Raw genomic sequence first — 25,968 nt, 5'->3', positions numbered from 1 at the left:
TTGTCAAATTTTTAAGCACTCTTAGAAAACCTAGATTATTCTCTAAATTATTTTTACTGCCCAACGATGAAAGAATTTCAAAGAAATCTCTGTATATTTTCTCCACTCTTTCTAGAGAAACTTTCTGTTACTACTACTTTCTGGACTAACCTACTTGGAATCATAATTTTTTACTTAAAATTTGTTAAATCTTGTCTTTATTCGGATCTCTAAATAATTGGTCTTGAGGGCGCTTGTTTTAATTCCTGTTTTTTTAAATTCATCAGAATATATATATTCAGAAAATTTATTACGAAAATGAAACTCTCATTATCTTCCAAGAATATCCGTGTGTATATTTTCACCATTGTTTTTGGAGAAACTTTCTACTTTTTCTACTTTCTGGATTAACCTACTTAGAATTATAATTTTTTACTTAAAATTTTGAAAGTCTTTTCTTTATTCAATTCTCTAAATAATTGGCTTTGAGGGCGCATTTTTTAATTTCTGTTTTTTTAAATTCATCGGAATATATATATATTCAGATAACTTATTACGAAAAGGAAACTCTCATTATCTTCCAAGAATATGAGTCAAAAAATGCTGTCTCTTTTCTTCCACTAGCCGTTTTGTTGCCGACAAGACAGACCCACATGGGGAAATTATTCTCTCTCTCCCCATCCCTTAATGTCAGGCGAGATACGCATGCTCCACTCCATCCGCTCACGAGGAGATGTGAAAGCTACGAAGCTCCACGCTTTTTTTAAAACTTCCATTGCGACGAGAATGCTTTAGAAAGATCTCGAGATGCCTGTCCTAAATCTTGATATGGTGGATCTTGCAAGCTCAAATCCGGTGAGTACTTGTTTATTCATTCTCTGTATTTGCATAACATGATGCAGAGAAAATGCTCTTCGGCTTCCGATGATTCTCAGAGGTTGTTGCGATGGAGAGTCGATACGGGGTCATTACCCTGTCCTGTCAACATAATAGGGAGGCTTAATCATTTATTGCGAGTCAGTTTGTTTGTAAGTGATGCAATCCGAATTTTTTTTTTAATGCAGCTGTGTGGGGATATTTGAAATACAATTTTTGCGAAATTTGTTCTTTGGTTTAACATGAAATATCGTGTAAAGGAAAATCGAAAATAAAGGGTGTTTTATTCCATTACATGTTCATGAAATGTTAAAACATTTTGTTAGCAAGTGTGTTTTATATATTCATGTCGCCATAAATATTTTAAGTATTCAGTTTGTTAGAAGAAAGGGTTACCGACGAAAGTGTTAAAACAAGTATCCATTAGCAAATGGTCACGGAAAAGCCAATGCATGTGTCAGAGAGTCTGAAAATGAAATTATTTATTTAAAAGCTTTATGTTATTTTTGTTACAGACGTATAAGTTGTGTACATTGTTTATTACCCTCTTAAATATTGTGAAAATAGCTACTGTTTATCAAAATAATGCAAAATATCATATGCCATATGATAACTCGACGCATATGTCATTTTGAAACAAAATGTGTTATTTCTCATGGTGTCTAATTACTCAGTATAGTACAATTTTGTAAGTGCATGGTGTTTAATGCGAGTTGTTGACACATTTGAATTTCTATTACTAAAGCTAATAGCATGAACTGATATCAATTTTAAGACATTTACATTACTTTGTAATTTGATGTAAAAAATACTTATTTCTTTTATAAGAAATGAAATAATATTCTATGGAACTTTTTAAAAATAAATTGAGCAGGTAAAAGTTAGATTACAATTTTAGAAAAATTTAGTTAGCTGAAAATTTTTTGAACTGAAATATTATGTCTTCATACACTAAAGCAAAATTTGAAAACAACAACCACATGTTGAAAACCAAGTTTAAAAAGATGAGTAATTTTCCAAAGTTGCTACCTAAGTTCTTCTTTGTAGTCGTATGCATATGTTATATATTATGATTTATACAAATTTTGTATAAATTGTTGTATATTTCTTGATCAACCTGATATAATGAAACATTAATAATATTTCTCAAGATCCGTTCCTTTGTAAATTATCAATCCAGAAAACAGATTATCTCAATTTTTATTCAGAAGTATTATATTTTAATTTTATATATTAATTATATATATATATATTTTATTATTTAGAAAGAGTCTAGTTGGAAATGGTCTAGTCTTGATAAATTGAATTCCTCTAACCTCCTATCAATATTGAAACTGGCACTTAAGGTTAAAAATGCAATAAAAAACCTGCACTAACGTATCTTTTATATCAATATGCCTGTATTACATCATGTAAAGATTGAGTCATATAAAAAATATAGACCTGAGAGATATAGACCTAAATATAGACCTAAATGTATTTGCAATATTTTGATATTTTGATTCAAATATTTAATGCACCATACAGAACCAAATAGACCTGAGAAGATTCAGAATGCATTGGCAATAGTTTAATTCAGATATTTAATGTTCCATACCAAACAAAAATAAAACTAGTTCCTTTTAATTTTGTTGTTTGTAAATCCTTTAGACCAGGAACATGGCAAAAATATTGTCAGATATTGACCGTTAGATCATGTTTGAATTGATTAAGAGATATATTTTCATTGATTAATTAATTCACTTGCAACATTTGCACACAAAAAATAGTTAAAGTTGATATGTAGAGTATTCAATATAATCGTGTTGCCATTTCAAAATACATCATTACTGTCGTATATTGCCTGGAAAAGAAAGCAACAACAACAACCTATTATTACAGTTTTTTTGTTACCTATATATTGCATCCAAATATCCATATTACTAAATTATATTCAAAACTACTTAAGTATTTTTAGATGGTAAGAAAAAAAATATGAGATAATAATGAAGAATTTGTCATAGTCAGTTAAGTACATTTATGTTCTGTTGATAGCTAAAAATGTGTCAGAGATGCTGCTGTTTGTTCATGAGAGGAAGGAAAGATTTTTGAATAATATGAGCATGTATCCCAAATAATCCTGTTTTGGGTCAGATGCTTAGTATTACTAGTTGTTTATGTCAGGAAAGAAAGATGTTAGAATAATAAGAGTGTGGCTCTGAAATACTCCTGACTTGGGAATATTTATGGTACAAATTGGTATTTTCATATTAATGCAACAGAAAAACTGTTTTGATGGATTTTGACATTTATAATTAATTAATTACATTAATATTACATTCTAAATTTACATGAGAGGTAATAATATTGTTATGAGCACTTTTAGGTAGGTTCCTATAAGAAGATTACCTATTTTTTAATAAATATAACCAATATCCTCTAAACATGTTGAACCTGCTTATTATTAAATGATTGCAATTAATTGGGATGCACATAAGTTCTGAATGCTCATCAGTTTATTATGGTTAAACAAAAATAGCTTTATGTGAGCCGTTTTATTTTTACATTTTAAATCCAAATACTTCATTTCGTGAGAAGATGAAACTAGGACGTTACATATCAATGTCACCCGTAACAGCATCTGTATAAACAGCGTGGGTTTGCCTCATCATATTTCTTTGTTAAAAAATTATTTATAATAAAATCCGGAAGGAAAAATTATCTGTTTGGATATGTTTCTTTTTTCCGCCATCCTGAATTTTGTATTATTACATAAATTAATCTGGTGCAGTTGTTTCTCAATAGTCTGTGCTTGCACAGTAGGCGTTTAACACTTTTCAACGCTACCGACGAAATATCTCGTATTTTAGATACTTCCAATTACAGGTTTCTGTGGGCTAAAATTTGTCTCTTATGCCAGTTTAGATAGGTTGAACTTTCTAATACATATCTGAAGAATACCTTTACTTTTTTTCAAACTGGCATAACAGACAAATTTTAGCCCACAGAAACCTGTAATTGGAAGTATCTGAAAGACGAGATATCCCGTCAGTAGCTTTGAAATTGTTAATGGACTTTTTTAGATGACGGCTAATTTGACGTATCCTTTTATTAATAAAGTAGAACGATGACATATCATTAAAATTCACCTTGATCTTTATTTAATCAATAAATATATCTAATTCCTTTTATCTTTTAAATTTAATTAAATTCAACAATTTAAAAGGGAGATACGATTAGTCTATCAGAATTCCATGTACTTTTTTTATTTACTTACTTATTTATTTCCCTACGCAAGACACAAACTTTCATATGTTTTATTATTATTTCTGTAGGCCCTGGTACAGAAGAAAGCTCGGATTTGTGTAGGACTAGGCATGGCTCAAGCCAGAGATTTCGAGATCGATATTCCTCCCTCACATGTGGTTGAGCGGTGAGTAAATCTTTTGATTTATTAGCGATAAGTTATTTACACTCGGCGCCCAGGGTGGTGAAATGACCTGGAAACAAATGTATAAATCCTTATAATAAGAATCTTTGGATAGGAATTTTTTTGATTGTAGGTTTTTGATTCGATCTGCTTTAATAATTCACAATCAAAATTCTTATGAACCTAACAAATGGACAATTGAGGACTAAAAATGGAAAACGTTGCAAGTGCTAAAAGCAAAATAATGTTGGGAATCACATTGATACACGCAGAAAAAAAAAAGAAAAGAAAAAAAGTAAGTAATAAAGAAAGAAAGAAAAAAAGGTTGTTCGATCAGTACTCAGCGACCTCTTTACACGTTCTTTTGCACGACGACCTCTTTACACTTAGAGGAATGTCAGGCACTTTTACAGTTTACCGCATTATAAGGCATTGCTTAATTGATACTTCAACGTGAAAAACGATGCCTGATATTTTTTTATTTTTTATTTTTGCCCTCATATATCGTTTACTATTTTTATTCCTCAGTTAATTCCACCCATTTGCTTCGGAACATGTAGAGTTAGAAAAGAATAAAAGAATTTTTAAAAATGAAAAACTGGAATGGGAATGGTTGGGAGATAAAATACCAAATATATTGACTGATACTAACCACATTTTCTTGTTTAATCGTCTTTAATATTATAACTTTCACAAAATTGATTTTTATTTATTTATTTATCAATTATTTTACGTAATTAGTCCCTTTATAAGAAATATTCTGGGAAGTAGTTTCCAATGCTTCGATTTTTTTAGTCCTCTAGTTTCGTAAAAAAAAAAAAAAAAAATGATTATTTGCCGGAATAATCGAATAATAATCTTAGAAAATGTTAAAAAGTCGTAGGAATTTAATCCATCAATTAATCCGTAGGAATTTAATAGTCAAGAAATCCATCAATTATATGTTTTTACTTAATGCTGTACCTAAGTAATGAAGTGATTGAATAAGTTACTGAAAATTTCCAACGCGTTGCATATGTGTCGTTTGAAAACTTGGTAATGCACAGAGAGTAAAATTTATTTTGATATAGAAAAGTAACATTAAGTATTAATTAACAATACATTTTATCTAGAAAAGTTTATAAAAATATTTTAAAAAAAGATTTTTTTTTTAATGTAAAATTCCTTTTTATTTTTTCAGAGAAAGTCTATTCATTTCGGTTTTAATGAGAATAATTTATAATTTATTCGCATGAGGAAAACTCACCATTTCTATTATCGTATGCAGTTCTTAATAAATAAAGAATAAGCTAATACAAATATTTGTTATGTATTTTAAAAAGTTTAAGTTGTTGGGGGTGTGACAGTGATATCAATTAACAATGAAATTTATTGAGCAAAATTAGTCAGAACAGATACTTTTAAAAAAATATATTTGGATTCGTTTGCTATTTCAGTCATTTCTATCTTCTGCAATATTTCGCATGTACCATAGTTAAAAAATGTTTTTTTGGTTTTAGCAAGTATCTGCTCTGACAGCTAGTCACAGCGGATACTTTTTAAAGGTTCTCTGGTTTTTAACTCTTCTTCATATAAAGATTAATTAAATGTTCGATTATATGATATCTGTGAAAATATATATTTTGGTATAAACCATGCCAAATTTAGAGTGGCACGTTTTTTTTTATATAAAATCTGATTTTATAAAGAATAAAATGCAATACGATGCAGTAACACATAGTCCATTGCAGCAGTCACCATATAATGCTCCGAGTTGATTCCTTGAACGATAGCTTAGCTTAATTCTGTTTAAAAACAAATCAGAACTAGTGATCAGATCACAACCTTAATCGCATTTACAAGAATTTTATGCCTTTATTTAGTTTTTATCATAATGCCATATTTATTTATAAATAAGATTGATTCATATTAATTCCAATGCATTTCATCTTTTAAATGAGCATCCATCTTGAAGTTTGAAAGATAGAGGATGACCTTGTACTTTTAAGCTATGACCACGCAACGAGAATGATACTCTGTCTTCGGTATCTTCCATGCCACACGTACATCGTGATGCTTCACGCACTATCAGATGCCCGCATACACACCTTTTCCGGTGGAAAACGTTATAACTCGAAAGCTTCCGATTTGGAAGGCCAGATTGCCACTGTAAATTCACCAATAGAATTGATACTGTAAAATATAACTGAATATAATTATGCGAAATTGCACCGCTTTGTATAGAATGTATGTCTGAATGAAAATATTTTCAAATTTGTTAAATTTTAGGACAAGTATATAGCGTTTTCAGCTTCCTATTACGTTAGGGAAGAGAAACATTTTGTGTGGTGAACAGGGCAGCCAAAGCAATCTATTTTGAGCACAATTATCTAAACGTCGCTTTTGGACCTTTCTTTCTTTCTTTCTTTTTCTTTTTTTTTTTTCTTTAGAGGAATGAAAAATTTATAACCTTTATTTCGTAAAATTAGAATCAGACATTTTTTTTTTTTGAAAAAATTGGTAAAAATTGAAGTTTTCTATTTTTTTTAACACAAATAATGATCTTGGCGTTTTATTGCGTTTACCTGTTCAAATAAATTTTTGAATGCTTATGATTGGTTCACTAAATCCCTATTATGTTTTTCTCTATTTCAACAACCACAAAAACCAGAGGAAGTGGTCTCTACAGAACTTTTTTGTGCTATCCTCTTCCCCCCGCACAAAATAGTGAACCTTAAGTAAGAATGTGAACGTTGTGAGCGGTCAAATATTTGTGTTCAGATTCCCACAAATGAGAATTCTGTGCTTCGTTGTAATATTAAAGAAAACTGGTACTTGTGTATTAGTTGCATGCACTGGCGAACAACAGTTACGAAATATTGATCTTTGGCGTAAATCTAGCATTTATATTGAATCAAACGGATAACCTTTGACTATTAATATACAAGATCTAGAAAATCAAATATGTATTTTGGATTCTTTTTTCTGAATGATTGGAACTAAAATTTGACGTAGAAAACGATAGTAATCCTGAGATCATATATCAAATTTCGTTTATTTAAGTCATTGGGCTTTTGAATTATTACGCTTACATTAAAGCGAAAGTAGAGACCGACATACGATCAAACTCTTGTCAGATTTGGTTCCAAATCTGCTACTGAACTACATTTTATATTTAATTCATGTACCAAGTTAGTTAGTTAGTTATATTAACGTCCCATTTTAAAGCAACACTAGGGCTATTTTGGGACGGAACTCGTAATTTTAAACCTCTGTCAGATGACGAGGACGACACCTGAGCTGGCATCTCCCTCTCCACACCACACCAGCTGGAGGACACTTGGCCCGGACGTTTAACGTGCACCGAACCTGCTTACACGACGGTTCGTCGGTGAAATCGGGTCACGAAGCTGAAAGCTTCCGGTTCTGAAGCCGAGATCTTACCACCAAGTCACCGCGACCAACAACTCATGTACCAAATTTTATCCCCCTAGCTCTTTTCGTTTTCTATTTATCGAATTCACTTGCACTCCATCAGCCGGTACAGAAAAACTACCTGAGAATGGATTTTGTACAAGATTTGATCGAAATCGATACATTTGGCGTAAAGGCCATATACCAAATTTTAACTGCTTAATTCAAAGCGTTTTTAAATTATCGTTTTCTGAGACAAATATAATTCCTGAAATGGTCTTTCGAACTCAGGGATATTTGGAATATGAAGATTCCTAAAAAGTCGAATTCAAAATTTTGTGACGATTACTGAATTTTCTCTTTGTATACCTCGTTTACGTAAAAGTAAAAAACTGCCTTTCTTAATGTTTAAATGAATTCCTTTTTTTAACATATGGGACAAATCTTCTTCTGAAAGAGGGGAAAAAAAAGCTAAATTATGAAAGATTATTTATTTCAGAGTTTGTAGTAAAAAAACAATTTAGAATCGGTTGATCTTATTACCGCAACTTGCATTAATAAATTCAGTTTAATGATTGCTAATAAAGTGATGAAACCTAACAGTAATTCAGCTTAAATACAATTAAAATGGGACAAATCTTCTTTTGAAAGAGGGGGGAAAATACTAAATTATGGAAGATTATTTATTTCAGAGTTTGTTGTAAAAAAACAATTTAGTAATCGGTTGATCTCATTACCACAACTTGCATTAATAAATTCAGTTTAATGATTGCTAATAAAGTGATGAAACCTAACAGTAATTCAGCTTAAATATAATTAAAAAGGGACAAATCTTCTTCTGAAAGAGGGGGGAAAATACTAAATTATGGAAGATTATTTATTTCAGAGTTTGTTGTAAAAAAACAATTTAGTAATCGGTTGATCTCATTACCACAACTTGCATTAATAAATTCAGTTTAATGATTGCTAATAAAGTGATGAAACCTAACAGTAATTCAGTTTAAATACAAAAATTAAGAAACTGACGAAAAGCTAGGTTCCAGTTACTTTTTTTTATCATATATTATCAAACAAGTTTATGTGAAAATATGATTAAAATAACTAAAACTAAAATATTTCCATTTTATTTCAATTATCGCATTTTCAATATTTTATGATGTATTGAAAAAGCTGGTATCGTTTATATTGACATTTATACTAAATAACATTACTCTTTTTTTCATGAATACATTTATTCACTTCAAGAAATGCTCAGAGTGGAGTCAAACTAATAGAATCAGCCAATTTATTTCACAATTGTTTCTCGTTAAAATCATTATATAGTTTTCATCAATCATTTTACATCCTAAATTCTTGTCATTTTTTTTAAAAAAACAATCCATATTCTGATGTTACAGTCACTGTTTATGCAAGAAAACTGATATGCATTTCAAAATTTATCAGCTTTTCTAAGATAGAAAATAGAATTAATGATAGGCTCCTCTTACAACACAACAGTATTATTCGTTGGAATTGAATAAGCATCCTGATGTTTCTATCGCATTGCACAAACATATGCTTACATAAATCAACTATTAAAATAACTGCAACTTCGCGCTTCGTTGTACATGATGAAAGTCATAAAGAAGGAAAAAAGACGAGCATCTAAAACTGCTCAAACCTTTCTTTCATTTATTTCACTGGGTTTCAGAAAATTAGTATGGATAGAAATAATTAAATATCGGCGTTACCGATTAAATACCGATTTTACATATCGAGTAAATTGGAGATCACTGAAGTCTGATACAAACGAAATATCAGTTCCGATATATGTTTCTGTATAAATAGTGCTGTATTAACATTTGTAATCACTCTCAAAACATAGATTTATTTATGTACGAGTTCTAACGATTGACAGAAAACAGAATAGATTTTAGTGTCGTGGAACCTCTGTGGTGGAAATGACATGCTTAATATAATCCCACACTGACTACTCCCACCTTCCCTGAGGCACACGGATAAATCTGAATGACCGGGAAGCCGAGACAACATTGGTGGGAACTGAGGTTGAGTCCTACGGATCATCACCGGCCACGGCACAACCCTTCCCGTGGGAAGCACGTCCTGTCATCGGTAAGGCTAATCGATCCCACACCATTTTTGCACCCACCCGGGTGGGGAGAATCAACCACTATGCCAAAAGCTTCTTATCCTCATATCTGAGATGCCTCCGGTGAGAGACATGCTTAATATAAGAATAAAGTGAAAACATGGAGCCATGGAGACACCATACCCCCCCCCCCATGGTAAAAAGAGGAGAACACAGCCTTTGACTTAGCTATGTTACCAACAAAACCCGAGGCAGATAAATAACTAAGCATTGTTCTTGTAATGTCTGCTACTTTCAGTTCAACAGAAAATTTTTCAAACTCTATGAGTCAAATTATCACCTCTTATGAGCCAAACTGAGCATCAGGATCTTGGAAAAGTACAGATTCAAGTGCCGAGAGTCCAATTAGTTTAGTAAATTTTTTGTTGAAACAATAAAGAAGACATACATAAATGTTACTTTGAACAATTGATTCATGAGCGTTGCTTGAATATTGCACCATGAAAATTATAGATTAACTGCCATCGAAACTCAAATTTGAATGTGAACACTTAACAGAGATCTGCGATGAAAAAAATGTCTTAAAAATAAGATAGCAATTGTTCGTATTTTTTAATGCTAATTGCTAATGAATATTAATTAAAAAAATTCCATCATATACAGTTTTATTTCCTATCACAAGTTTAATATATACGAATTTTATACTTTGTAATGTAATATTATTTGTTAAAAAAAAACTAGGTAAGTATATTTATAATATAATATTTTTATTTAAAATTTATTATTATTTAAATTTTATGGCTTTAAATAATAATTTGCTCTTTATAAACTCTATCTCAAAAAAATTATTTTGCATGTAAGATTTTCCTCTAAACTGTTTGGTAAACGCAACAGTAAAATAAGATAAAACAAGTTAAATTTCGTAATTTTAAATAATAATTTACTCTATATAAATTCTATCCAAAAAAAAAGAGCAAATTATTATACATTTAAAATTTTCCTCTAAACTCTCGGTTAAACGCAACAGTAAAGTCAGACAAAGCAAGTTATAGCCAGATTGCTGGTTTGTTGATGCATGTCTGTTATTCTCTTCTTCTTCATTCTCCTCGACAGTTTCTGCTATTTTTTTTTTCTGCTTCCCCGTCAAAGTTTTTCTTAGGTAGCGCTGTAAATCTGTATATAATTCCGAGCTCTGAGTACGATGAATTTTTGTAATTATTTTATGTTGCGGTTGAGAGAAATGACTTCCAGAGGATACTTTAGTTGGTATATTTTTTTTTAACTATAAACATCTTAAGGAAACCAAAGGAAACCTCTTAGAAACACTTCAGAGTTTGTAGAAAAAGAGTACGTAATTTATCTGGGCACGAAACTGGTAGATCAATATAAACCTTGGGCACAAAACAAACTTTGTTCCGCCTGTATAAAAGAATTAAGACAACAGTTTCAAAGTAGAATCAAAAATAAATTTCAAAAAAACTTATTTTAGGTGTAATATATACAGGGTTTGAAAAAATTAAATATATATATATATGTAATAATATCTCTTAATCTAATTTAAGTCTTAATTAATTTATAAATTTTTATCATAATTTAGTCCATATTAACTTCATTCTAAAATGATCTCTTATTTCCTGATCCGATTCTCCCTTTTTTTATTTAATTAATGCGACACGTGCTCTATAAAACTGCTATCTTCAGCAAGTCCTCACGCTCTGAGTGAAGGGATAAAAAAACCTTAATGTTTAGCACTTTCTTTAAAAGATACCTAAATTTCCCTTTCCTAAGAAATCTCTATCAAAATCTCATCGTAAAATCACTGAAGGAAAAAATTTTGCTCTCTTTTACTTTGTATCGCGATGTGAAGGGGCGTCAGATTATCATCGCTTTTTCTTTGTTCAGAATATGCCTCCCAGATGAAATCGAAGTTTAATGTTTTTAATCAATAAATCGAAGTTTTAAAATTTCAAAAGTTTCTTCTATTCGGCCATGCAACTACTGAAGTGTATATATATATATATACACACACACAGAGTGGGAGAGAGATATGTAACCACAATTTTTGAAGTAGAGTCATGGCCGAAGACAGAGAAGACACTTTGAATTTTTAACTTCGTTTTATTTCATCCCGGGAGGCATGATTTATGTACAAGCATGTGCGACGAGCACATCAACACAAAACGACACAGAGCAAAAATGAGGGAAAGCTAATGAAAATTTTATCCCTGTGAATATGTACTGTGAGATTTTGCGAGGGATTTCCTACACGTGTCAAATTTAAGTAAGGGGATTATAGGGATCTTTTAAAAGAATTTGTTTAGGTCAGCAATTTTTTATCCCTTCACTCGGAGCGCTGACGAAAGTATTTTTACAAAGCTTTCTGTTACATTAATTAGATAGAAAAAATGAAATGGGATCAGGAAATAGGAGAATATTTTAGAATGAAGTTAATATGTGCTGAATTGAGCTAAAAATTAGGAAATTAATTACGTTTGAATTAGATTTTAAAATATTATTACACACACACACACACACACTACTGATTGTTATTTTTGTAAGTGCAATATGAAATGTTTTAATCTGAAGAATTAAAAGAACATATTTTATCCTAACATTTGATCACCGTGACGCCCTGTTCCATATGAACCTAATATATTCATTCTGTCTCCTCCAGATCAATAGCGTATAGGCAGGAAGGAAGGGGGGGGGTATAGATATCACGGACGTCATGAAGACAAAACATTAGTGCATTTTCTGCCACTTTTAAAAAAGAAATATCATGAAGAGAGTTAAAAAATATTGTCAAGCCCCCTGCCCCATTTACACTTGCTACATCTTAGAAACACTTCAGAGTTAGTAGAGAAAGAGCACTTAATTTATTTGGGCGCAAAACTGGAGGAATTTTATAAACCGTGGGCACAAAACAAACTTTGTTCCATTTGTATAGAAGAATTAAGACAACAATTTCAAAATAAAGAAGAAAAAAAAAATTTTTAGGTGTGATATACACAGGGCTCGATTTTTTTTTTTCAAATTATACTACTAACGGTTATTTTGTAAGTGCAATGTAAAATGTTTCAATCTGAAGAATTAAAAGAAAATATTTTATCCTATTATCTTATCAACGAGATGCCCTGTTCCACATGAACCTAATATACTCGTTCCATCTTCTTCAAATCAGTGGCGTAGTGATAGGCAGGAAAGGGGGGGGGGGTTGTATGCGTCATAGTGACAAAAAATTAGTGCATTTTCTATCACTTTTTAAAAAAGAAATATCACTAAGAGATTAAAAAAATATTGGCAAGCCCCTGGCCCCATTTACACTTGCTAGACCATTTATGACAACTGGGTGTGAAATAGTAAGATTTCCGCAATACCGACTTTCCTCGCAACATCAACTGTAGTTGCTCTTAGTAACTTACTTAATACTACTGTTTAAGTAATTGTGATTTTAAGAATTGTAATCCATAAACAGAGCAAAATTATTCTTGGAATTTTAGATATGTACATTAGGAAATGCTAGAGACATAAATGTTTAATGATAAAATGAAATGTATTTGAGCCATAAACTGAAAATAAACTTGTCAGTCATAATCATATTCATAGAAATAAAAATGAGAATTTCACTAATTTGATTTTCCGTAAGCAGTAATTTAAGTAACTCAGTATCAATGCATATAGTTCATTAATGGTGACCGATTGTTCTTAATTTATATAGATGTATGAAAATTAAAAGTAATTTAGATGTATAAAAAATAAAAGTAATTTACATTCTTTAATGTAGCTTCTTACTGACCAGAATGTCTGTTTGGAGTAAACTTTATCCATTGAGTCTTCTGCTAAATATATACATATCGATATACGACCAAATTAGATAAGTTCAAAAGGTATTTCTCAGAAGAACAAGCAACAATCGATTTATCAATTTTTTTCAACAAATGAATAAGAAAGGTTTTTTAAATTCAAAAAGTGATAAAAATATATTGAAAATAGGCGAGCTTCATCTGCAGATAATTTTTTTTTGGAGAAATCAAAAACAATTTTGATTTAATTCTTGCGATTAATAACTGAAAAAAACCACACTATCTTTATCACCTAGAATATAGCATTCCTGGAATAAGTAATTTAAAGAAAAACATAAAACTAAAACACACTGAAATACAAATAGACTCTAGGAAGAAAGAAAAACCCTAACAACTATTCTACAGCTGCGTTGAATTTCCAAAACATTACAAAAAGAACGAAAAATTAGAATATTCGTATACTGATCACAAAATGAAGTGAAGGTCAAATTTTCACGGTTTCAGTTCAAATTCTTCATTCAAGCGTAACAGACGTATGTATGATTCTCACAAATAAGAAAAAAAAATTCTTCACAAAAAAACTATTGTTTTCTTATGTAACGTCAGGGATGAAAAAGTCTCTTTCAAAAAAGAATGCCTTCGGCCGCTGAAGTTCCATGATGAAACGGTCGATGAAGCTTTCTTGAGTCACTTACATCATCAGTGGACTTTGGTCATTCAATAGACGGCGTATTTTTGCAACAACAAAATAAATTAGCAGAAGAAAGAAACGAAAATATTATTAGATTGGAATTTGGGTCTTCTTTGCAAAGGAAAGGACTTACGACACATACAGAAATATACATCGATTAATATAAAGTACAGTGTACGCGTGTAATGCTTTTCCAAATATTTTCCATGCAGAGTCGGATAGGTGATGTAAATTTTTAAGTTCCTTTTCCCACCAAACAAGGGCTCCACGCTTCTAAGGGCCCATTGGCAATGGAAATCTCAAGGCCCCTTTCCCCCTCCAAACTTTTTATTTTTATTTTTATCTAATTGAATTTAGCTTTTATATAAGTAGTTTTAAGTAGCGAGTTTTGACAAATTGAAAGTGCAAAAAGCGTAATTTCAGATAACATTTTAGAAAGTTGGTTCCAGTAAATCAGGTATTAAAAAAAAGACAGCTGAAATTTAAAACTAATTTTAAATAAAATAATAAAATAAAACAACAAACTTTTTGAAACAATGTAAACAAAACTTAATAATGAAATCGGACTTTTTAAAAAATGATAATGCACCATATTTTTTTAAGAATTATAAATTCATAATAAAAAAATTGGTTTATTAATGAGGAAGGTTACTAGAATATAATGTTCGAAATATAATTTAAACAATACTTGATTTTATTGTGAATAATTTTGATTTCCCAACCATTATAGTTAAAAGAAAGTACAAAATAAAATAACTTTCAAATACAACAAAAGAATTTTGATAGCTATGCCCCTCTAAAGTAGTGGTGTTCCTAGGCAAATGACAATATAACCTATTTAATAATCCGGCCCTGGTTGCACGAGACTTGACTCTACTTAAAGCACACAATAATTCTTATTAGGTGTTAAAAACTAAAACTCTGACTTATAATGCAAAAGAATTCCCATAATTCAACCATCGAATTACAAGGATGTATCCAGTATAATCTGAATGTCAGAAACAATGAAAGAAGGGAAACATTTCAAATTCAAATTAATTGTATTTTAAAAATCATGCAACATATTTATATTTATAACTTAAAGACTTTCTATTAGACAAAAAGACATTTTATTTTATATATTTTTTTACGTTCTGCGCAGGAAAATATAATATCATTACATTTCATTACACTTAAACTATTCTTGTATTTATTCTACGTCTATTCTATTTTTTCTCTGAATTCGTTTTTTTTCTATTTCGGTGACTAATTTTTATCAAATAAAAAACATTATTTTAGACATCTATGAGACTTATCATAATTTTTATAGACTAAATCTGTATTTTTAACCTCTAAATAGTTTTATGTATACACAATCAACGAAAATTATTAAACAACTTACTTACATGGAAATTGCAATTACTTACGCTTTAAGTTATATCAATATATATAATTTTTTTTAAAAATATCGTAATTAACGCAACGGAAACATCAATCCAGAAAATTCAAGCTATAAATAGCTCACTTTTAAAATAAATATCATAAGTTAGTATTATTTCATTATATTATCAAAAAATACTAAAAAGACATGCAGAAAAACTGTTTCATTACGTCGTCGTTCTGCTTTTGAAACGAAAGGCCAAAGTTAATGAGATTTCACTCAAGTATATAATATGTCAAAATTTTCCATCTTTCTTGACCTCACACCCGAATACGAGATTATTGATGAAATATATCCATACTGATATATAACGAGATTATTGATGAAATATATCCATACTGATATATACAACGTCCTTTCTAATTTTCAATAATAGTCAACAATACTTTCGGTAATACTAAAGTCCACTTAAATGTACAAACATCTTACATGGAGAAAACACTGACACGATAAGATCACACGCAAACTAGTATATTTTGTACCTTTCAGGGGAAATTTACGATTAATATAAACATGCACTTCGGGAAGATAACCAAAACGTGTCGGGAAACAAGGAAGTAGGGCATTTTTTTTGTCGGACTTGACTGATAAGCTGAAGTAACACCTGGAGGAAAATGAGGGTAGATAGCCGTTGTCCAAATGCTGAGGGATGCTTGCGATCGGAGATAACCTCATATTTTGGTAACTTCGGAAGACATCGGTTGACCTTGGAAAGACATCAGACACGCCCCTCCAGAGGGAAAGCAAAATGTGAGCTTGAGCTTGGAGGGAAGAGGGGTGCTGTCAGTGCGTGTTTCCAGATTGCCAAAGGAAGTTGATCCAAGAGGAGATTTCAAAAAACAGTAAAAGTATCTAATGGAAGAAATGTTTAATAGTTTCAGTACAAATAATATCAGGGAACTTAAAATTTGCACGATGTTTCAATGGCAGGCAAATACGTCTCTTGTAACATATATGCTATTTGTCTTGTAGAGTAAAAGAATAATTTTTACCCAAAATATGTTTTATAAATGAATCAACATGTCGAAAGTGAAATGTAATCAATAACGATCCATTCATGCCTAGTGGCTTAATTAAGGGGGGATGTATGAGACATGTCAATACCCTGAGTTATAATTCCGAGGGACATTCGACAACTAGACATTTTTGCCATTAAATTGAATGTTATATAGTTAATCTACAGATTAATTCATTTGTTCCATTAAAGTGCGCAATAATCTATAATATAAGAGTTTTTCGATTATGTGCTCAAGAACAAATTTTGAATTTTTAAAGTGCAAAAGCTGATTTCTGACTCATTGACTATGTCCATCCATTTCATTCTTAAGAATGTGAAAAAATAAATAAAGTATTTTAACAATTTTCAGTACTTTTTATTTACAATATGTTGATTATTACGTCAAATTAATCAATCAATAAGTATTATCATATTTAAACAGATATCAGTATGTTTTATTGAAAATCTGCTGATTATTATCCCAAAATTAATCATTAAATATATATTATTATGTTTCAACAACTGTCAGTATATTTTATTTAAATATTTTTATTATTATAAGAAATTCCTTATATCCTCAAGGATTAAAATTAGAAACAATTTTCAATTAGTAGTAAGATGTGTTACTGTGGTGCTTATTTAAATATTAATTTAGGTGTAAAAAAATGATGCTCTGTTCTGATAAATATCTAATTTTCACTTCAATGAATGCCTAGAAAACAATGTGCTACTAAACTAGATGATCAGCAGATTAATTTGGTGATGTGCTAAATGAAACCTATTTCAGCACTTTGGCATATTGACCTAGTTAATTACCAAATTACCAAGATAGTCTACACAATACCTGGCTTTAGTAATAACATGTGCATGTGGTCGACAAATGCAGCAAGGAAACGGAAAAATTATATTTCCCATTCACCGTTTTCCTTCAGTACACAACTGGTTATGTGATTACTTTTAATGCACTTTTGGGAAAATATGCTTGAAACATTAAAAACGGTTACAATTTCAAGACAAACAGATAAAATGAAAAGGATAGGTTATTCAAAAAAAGTCTGTTGGGTATAATCAGAACTAAGACTTTTTTGAATGTCCAACTATTAAATAAAACTAAATAAAAGCCATTATTTGGGAAAATAGATTATTAATCAACGAAATAAAAGTTTTTTATTTCTTCTTCGTGCAATTAATGCTATATGAGAAAGAATTTATGTTTAAGAAAAGAAACACACAAAATATTTATCACTGGAAAATGAATAAATGAGTTAGAGTTGCAGTATACGTATTTAAAAAGAAGAATGGTAATCGGAAACATAAAATACTACTATGTTCAAAAATTTCTGGACCATTTTAGATATTTTTAAATGTAAGTTAATTCTACAACTTCTGACAGAACAAGAGTATCTAGTAACCGACTAATCAGAACAAATACATACAACGTAGCTTATAATTGAGGACATTAATTTTTTTTCCTTTGTCGTAGGGAAGGGTAAGTCATGAGTTTTTCACCTCAATAAGACAACGATTCACAGAGCACTCCAGATTCAAATTACTGGACAAAGCACCACATTTCCGTACTTCTACAACCAGATCACACCCCTGATCGCTTCTCATATCACTTTTTCTTCAAATGAATGAATTGTCTTAGTTAATAACGATTCTCAAGTTCCGAAAAAGTGCAGTGATAGAGGCACTGATGGAAGTTCCAAAATTAGGATTGCAATCCGCAATTACATCTTCTTTTGAACGATATAAAAAAAATACATAGCTGCACAGGGAATTACCTCAAAGGAAATAAATATTAGGTAGACAAGTTCGTCTTGCGTTCGTTCTTCCGTAATAAAATAAGTTCCGAATATTTTGAATGTAGTAATATTTTCAATGCTTTCTATTCACTATTTTTTTTTTTTTTTTTTTTTTTGAAAAAAAAAGAGATTTTTTCCTCCAGTAATTTCCTTCAAATTTGGTTACAGATTTCTTAAAATGTTTTAAAAAGCAATTAATGAGGTGAATAATTCTTTTATTTTTTGTTGGAGATAAATGACAGAATTAAGAATCTAAAACAAACTACTCTAAATTGAAAAAGCAACAAAAGATGAACAAAGAAATTTAAGACCTGGAACATGGAAGAAAATTATATAAAACTATAGTCTTCAATAAAAAGCTTTTAAAAAGGTGTACCTTAATTATAATAAGTGGTAGAAAATATTTTCTTATCAAAAATCTTTAAGTCAGAACAAAATCGTGAAAGTTTGAGGAGCTGATAGGAAAGATTAAGGTAAATTGGAATTATAATCATATTTATGATATTTTTTAATTCGTTAATCTTAAGGAATTTTATTTCTCATGATATATACAATATGAATTAATTTCTTTATTTAATCGCTTTTAGTGCTTCGTGCCAATGCAATTTTTTTATATTTTCATAATTTTAATTAAAAAATATTCTCTTTTTTTTCCACATATGCTTGTTTTTAAAGCCTTTTACTTTTTATTATTTTCTAATTTTTAGCATAATATATTTCATAATTATAATTATAGTGAAATTTTATAATATTTTTTCTCAAATTCATGATCAGATGGTACTTATCATAGGAAATTAAAATTCTTCAATTCAGAGGTAATTAAATTCTGAAAATATAAAAATATTTTGTTGTGATCGGAAATACACAAGTGCACAAAAGTTCAGAACTTTATTACATTAGGAAAAGAGTGAAACAGTCATTACAAACATGAAACGAATCAAATAGTATAAAAGTGTTTAACAAAAAAAAAAGTGTAATACTGCTCCATATCTTTTTTATGTGAATAACTGAAATATCAAATTTACTAGGAAATGAGTTTTATCGTCACATTTCTTATATTTAAAATAAAAAAAAGTACTTTTTTTATTTTAAATACTTTTTAGTGTTTAACTTCTAGTTCATTACTATAAATACTATAAAATATAGAAATAAATTTTTCATCATATTCACTAATGGGTGGTACCATTCTAATAATTTTAACAAAGTTTCATCGTTTAACTGATAATGAATTTCTTGAGATTTTAAAATGTATGACCCTCAAGAATACATAAATGTACAAAATTTCAAAGCTTTAGCACATCAGGATGTGACTGAAAAATTGATTAAACACTTCATCTTTACAACCATGAAACAAGTCAAGTTAAATAATAATGCACAGAAATAGAACAAACAAATCAAAACAAAAACAAATTGAGAAAAATAAAGGCAAAGTAAGGAATGCAAGGGAAAATAAAATGCCCGATAACAGAAAAGAAAAGATAATATTGAATGGTCCAGGGTGGAAAGTACAAGTATTTGTAATGTTTACTAATCCTTTTCTCCTATTCTAAATTCGCTTTACAAGGCGTGGGCTGTTAATAGCCGTTCCATTTCCATACTTGTCACTTTCCCACTTGCTTTCTATTAGTCTTCTAGAAATCTCCAACATTTAAAGATGATTCACTGCAATTGTCATAAATATTCTTGCTCTCTTAGAATTGATTCATTAGCTTTATCTTTCATTGGCTAAGAATATTGGGAACAAATTTTTGATTATACAATTCTACATTTAAATTTATTATATTTTTTAAAAAATACTTCTTTAATTCCATGCTAATTTTTCTTCCGAGATAAAAATTATTCATATTTTAAGGAAAGAGCAATTGGTTATTTAATATCCTAAAGATAAATAATTTTTGGGGTAAAGATGGATTCATCTATATTTTTTATCTTTATCAATCGATAACACCTCAGATAAAGTAAAACAGATTAAGAAAGTGCCGATTTTACATCACAGTTTTTTAATTTGCCCTTGTATGTTTTTGCTAGCTATAATTTTCCTCATTTATATTATAATTGTCCAGTAGATATTATCCTTTAAAATGGTTTATTTATTTAAATTCTTAAAAAATAATCCTTATTTAAGGATAAAAATTCAAGTTTATAACTAAGTGATCACAGATATTTAGCTCCTCATGTCATCAAAGTGGCACCCTTTCCTTTCAAACTATAAATAATGAAAGAATTTGTTTGTACCATCTTGTGAGTTCTTTTGTTATTTAAGGTGTATATACACACTTGAAACTTCGAAAATCGTTCCAAATATCGAATATTTTTTTATTGCTTAAAAATGTTATCTGATTCTTTAGCTTTCATTTATACCAAGATGTTGTCAATATTCGAAATATTTCTCGAGTTATAATTATTTTTCTTGAGGTGCTTTCATTAAAAACTCTAGTTACGGTGTTTTTAAAACTCATTTTATGAATGATATTTTTCCACTATGTTGCTTCATTCGAACAATCATAACTCAACAAGAAATGAACCAAATACAGTTATTTATATATCAAAATAATCTGTATGAAATAGCGGATGTTTTGTGCCTCAATCAAAGTTATATTTATAGAAATAAATTTTTAATAGCTGTTTAAAAGTTAAAATGACAGGAAAAATCTCGCTTTTCCTATTCATCGTTGATGAAAAAATTGTTTAAAAAAAACTATACATTTTTATAACTTGTTTGAGGCAGACAACATGAAGACTAATGTTAGGCATAATTTCCAACTAGAATTGTGTGTCTGTACAAATTAGAATTTAAGATATCATGTTCCAAAAAATAGGCTAATTAGCTCATTAAATATTATTTAATTATTTAATAATTAGTGTAATATGGTTTTTTCTCACTGAAATGAGTTTAAACATATATTAATAACCTACTGTGAAAAAACTGGATTTTTAAAGTTAAAATTTAAAAAAAAATCTTCAAGTGTGTACGTACACCTTAATAAAATTAAGCGCTGGTTAAATTTTTAACAATTTTATTGTAGTTATTAGTGAGAAGCACATATACTTTTAGCATAGTACTAAAATGAAAGTTATTTAGATAATATCAGTTGATTTCTAATGAATAATCTATTAATCCTTTGATAAGTGGCGCTATTATGCTTGGTGTATACTCTCAGTATTTGACAGACAAGAAGGCCTGGTACCCGAGAGACAATTGCCTCTTTGAAAAACGTAGATAGCAATTGGGTACACCAGATGTATCTCCTATAAAGCTGAGATGTCAGAGAAGTAATTAGCGACACTTTTGTTCACAGTTTTTCACAGAGATATGGAGAAACTGGAGATTTGGGAACACTAACCAGCTGGTCAATCGTTCATTCGATATTTTACCGTTAATGCCTTGCCTCACAAAAAATCTGACTTTTGCATTGGACCCTTATCGGAAACCAGTAACCCTACTTTACCTTATTTCGGTATTGAGAAACGAATTTTAAAAATGTCTAGATACTCTGTTTATACAAGTATCTTTCTAGAAATTGAATTCTTTGAAATTTTCTTCTATTTATTACACATTTTGGATTTCTCCAAGATAAATATTATAGAAAGTTTGAAGATTTCAAGCTATGAAGCGAAAGTACTGTGAAATGTTTCCTTAAGAAGTCTAATTAAGTCTTTCTAATAAATATAACAAATTCTTAAGTTGTTTAATGTCATTGCTATGCTTTCAAATGTTATGAAATTGTATTTCTTTCATATTTTAATTTTCAAAAGAATACCAAAAATAAGTAAAAGTTGTTTGATTAAACTTAGAAATGAAAAGTTGGTGCAAATTTAATAAATGCTAAAATTTTTAAGATTTTAATTACTTATTTCTTGAAGGAAGTATACTATTTTTAAACCTTAAGTCCTTTTAAAATAAAGAGGAAAAATAACTGTGTAAATATTAATTTCTCAATGCCACAAACAAGTTTTTTTGGTTTTTTTTCATCTTTTAAAAAATTTATCACATTGTCACTTTCGTGTTCTAGACGCAGAATAATTATTTTCCTTATTGCATAAAGTAATCGATATCTGTTCATTTCAGCTCGCTTAAAAATCATTTTAATCATTTCGAATATATAGATATGCTGTGATCTTTATGCAATAGTTTAATTTACACTTTAAGAATTAACAAAAACCTGCAAATATTTCATCTTGATTCTTTCGCATATTAAACACTACATTATGTATAATATAAAACATTTACTGTATATCTGAATATAAAAACACTTATAAGCAAGTTGAATTTAGTTTGATCTTATTATACTTATATCCCGTTTCAAAGCAATATGAGCAAGAAATAATTAATTTTTAATCCAAGGTATGAGGGTATTTTGATATTATCGATCAAATCTAATTTGAATGTTTAATAGGATCGAATTTGCAGCATCGATCTTGGATCAGAAATTAAAAAATATTTCTTAAATAAAAATGATACATACAAAACCTCTGATAAAAAGAGACAGAGAAAGAGGGATAAATTTGTATGATTAGAATTGAGTTAAATATGACAGAAGCCAACAACTGTGAAGAAAACATAAATATATTAGTCGAGGCAAAAGTAGAAATAGTCAGTAGCTAATGGCGAAATTTGCTGTCTCCATATATAATTATATGAAGAAGAATTAAGAAATAATAATAATTTTTTTACGACTATAGTTTGAATAACTTAAATATATAACTAATAAATAAAATGAAAACACAACGACCTTTCAAACAGTGGCGCAACTTGGACTAGCAATAATCCGATCCCGTATCACATATTACGCTACAGACGAGTTATATTGATTTCAGTTTAGGTATTTTTTGATAATCAGGGACAACCAGAACAGGATTATCAAATAGAAGCTGCCTAAGGGGTCTAACAAATTTAAGGATCAATTTGTGTTAATTTTGTGCCTTCATTTTACTTATTAGAGTCATGTATTCTAAGTTATTTAAACTAAAATCAAGGATCGTTTAAATTTTAGAACATTATTCCTAAGACCTTTTTTTCCCTCATGTGTGTTTTCAAATTTGCTTGCTTCTAGATCAATGTGACCCTATCTTTTTTTTTTTTTTTTTTTTTTTTTTTCATTTGGTTGGCTGCCATACAAGAAATCATTTCTAGAAAACATTGTGTTAGAGTAATTCGATTGACTTCAAAAAGTTTTGTAATTTTCTAGCATTTTGCTTAAAATTACTCTATATTTTATGCGCTAATTACTCGAACCATTTCTCTCGAAGATGATCCTCAGTTAAATATTTTATTGCTACAGTTTGACGTGTTTGCTGTTTAAAATCTCCTTGCATAGCGATTAAATAAAAATCCATGGGGAAGTCTGGCTTTAAAGTGGGAAGATGAGTGAAGGCGAGATTTGCATTGTTAACGGCATACAGGTTTAATCTTACCTTGCTGACAATTGTCAGATTAACAGCATATAGGAAACGTCGAGCGATAGACAGTAACGTAACAAGAGTAATCGACATGGTTCTATGTCACTTGCGCTCGGTAAATCACCCCCTTTCCGCTCAAGTGTCAAGAAAGACTACCACATTATAAACTTTATCTTTGCATGTAAGATTTGGCGATTTTACAATGTACGCCAAACTGTACGGTCAACTGACCCATCAACCACCCCCAATAAAACGATTAACCAATAAAACTTTCCCTTACTCTCTGAAGAGGTCACTGTCTTTGTACATCACGAGAGGGGTTTGGTGGGGTTAATGAGTCACCCAAACTTGTTTGGAAAAAATACTCTTTGAGTTGGATATTTTAGATTTTCTCTGCTTGCACAGAAAATCATACTGAGGCCCGCGTGAATGTTAGAAGGGCTCTTAGAACATAGAACTCATCACTGATTAATTATTGAAGCACTTCGATTTTGGGACATTTACTTGTTCTCTATAATTCTGTTAATTAACATTACCGAATTCTGTAATTTAGAAGGAGTAATTCAATGTTTATAGTATTTCGTTTGACACGATTTTATTTTTATCAATAATTGCTTTTATTAATTTTTCAATCCAGGAGAATCGGCCAACATCTATGGGCCTATGAAATTGTAAGACCTCGGATTCATCCCAAAAGAATGGCTCAATCCTTTCTCTCAATAGTTTTAGTACTAACAGCGAATTTTAATAAAATGTCCCTAATTTTTTTTCGAATTTTATAAGTAAATTATTTATTCAAAAAATATTAAATAGGTTTAATTGAGAAAGAAACGAACAAAATTAAATTGAATTTTTGTATATTTCGTTATTTCGTATTAAAGTTCTGGAATATTTCAGACTGAATATTCATCTAGGAATTGTTATAATTTTTACTTATACATAAAAAAATAATATGAAAATAATAAAAAGGTGAATTAAAAAAATGAATATAATTTCTAAATAATTCTTTTTTTAATATGCATTCACAATATGCATAGTATGGTCACTTACATTTAACAAAAATAAATAAAGAAATAAAAAAAATAAACTAACTGCAAACATTTATCTCTCTGACATTCAGCATAGTCAAGACTGTTCCGCATTTCTGAAAGCTTAACGGCATTTTTTGTTCATTTGTATGTAATCAAAATTTAAAAAAAAAAAAAAAAGTTTTGAGAGATTCCTGGAATAACTTGGTAGTAATGCTGCTTTTTTCAAAATAGAAATTATGATTACTCCTATATAACCATGAATTGAAGAAAAATAGTTGCAAAATATATTGTTACACAAATGCTAATACACATTAAAAAGCATTTTTTAAAAAAGTTTTTATGAAAGCAATGGCCAACTTAGTTTTATAATTCAGATTTATGGTTGCTAAAGTTTACTTAACTTGTCATTGATCGCTTACTCACAAGAGCATATTTAACTTCAAATTCTATTGGACATGTAACATTTACTATTGTTCTTAAAACCGTATACTATTCCGCTTTTTGCGCAATGCATCTTTTTTAATTTTCAGTAATCTCAACAAAAAATGGGAACTTGAAAAAACGAAAGTGTTTAAATTTCAACTAATACGAAAACTTTCTCAATCAGCATTGTTTATGAGCATTACAGATAATATACTTATCTAATATTAATTCATTTCACTGACATTGACCCTTATACATACAATAATTTGTTACATTAAGGAGTAACAAGATTTAAAAATGGGTAAACTTTCTAAAAATTACAACGCTATAACTTCCGAAAATATTAAAACACAAAATTGATTTTTGCATCAAGATAAAGCTAAAAAAATTATCTTTTTAATGATACCAATGCTTTAATTTACAAATTAAGTTTCGATTTTTAACGTGTTTTTAAAGAAACATTTTAACCATATTTTTCAACAATGTACTTCGCACAAAATAAAAATAAAATTTAATCTGCATGAGCACGTCAATGGGAAAAAATTAGCTGTTATCCACCTGTTGCCATCACATTGAAAGAAGTTCAAATTAAAAACATAAATCAAATATTATTGTAAATTAAATATATAAAAGTGTAAATTTCAGCTAGTGT

At 29.5% G+C, this 25,968-nt stretch overlaps 1 protein-coding gene across 1 annotated transcript in view; it reads left to right on the top strand.

Annotated features, from left to right (window-relative positions):
• Positions 1-740: 740 nt before the first annotated feature.
• Positions 741-25,968, top strand: part of LOC129960764 (proton channel OtopLc-like) — a 151,990-nt gene continuing 126,762 nt past the window's right edge. Inside the window, exons 1-2 of the mRNA XM_056074383.1 lie at positions 741-834; positions 4,170-4,267. Of these exons, the coding sequence (XP_055930358.1) occupies positions 787-834; positions 4,170-4,267 (146 nt within the window). The 5' untranslated portion in view covers positions 741-786. The remainder of the gene's footprint in view (positions 835-4,169; positions 4,268-25,968) is intronic.

The sequence above is a fragment of the Argiope bruennichi genome, chromosome X2, assembly GCF_947563725.1.
Source record: "Argiope bruennichi chromosome X2, qqArgBrue1.1, whole genome shotgun sequence".
Taxonomy (NCBI): Eukaryota; Metazoa; Arthropoda; class Arachnida; order Araneae; family Araneidae; genus Argiope; species Argiope bruennichi.
This window is presented reverse-complemented; position numbering and strand designations above follow the sequence as displayed.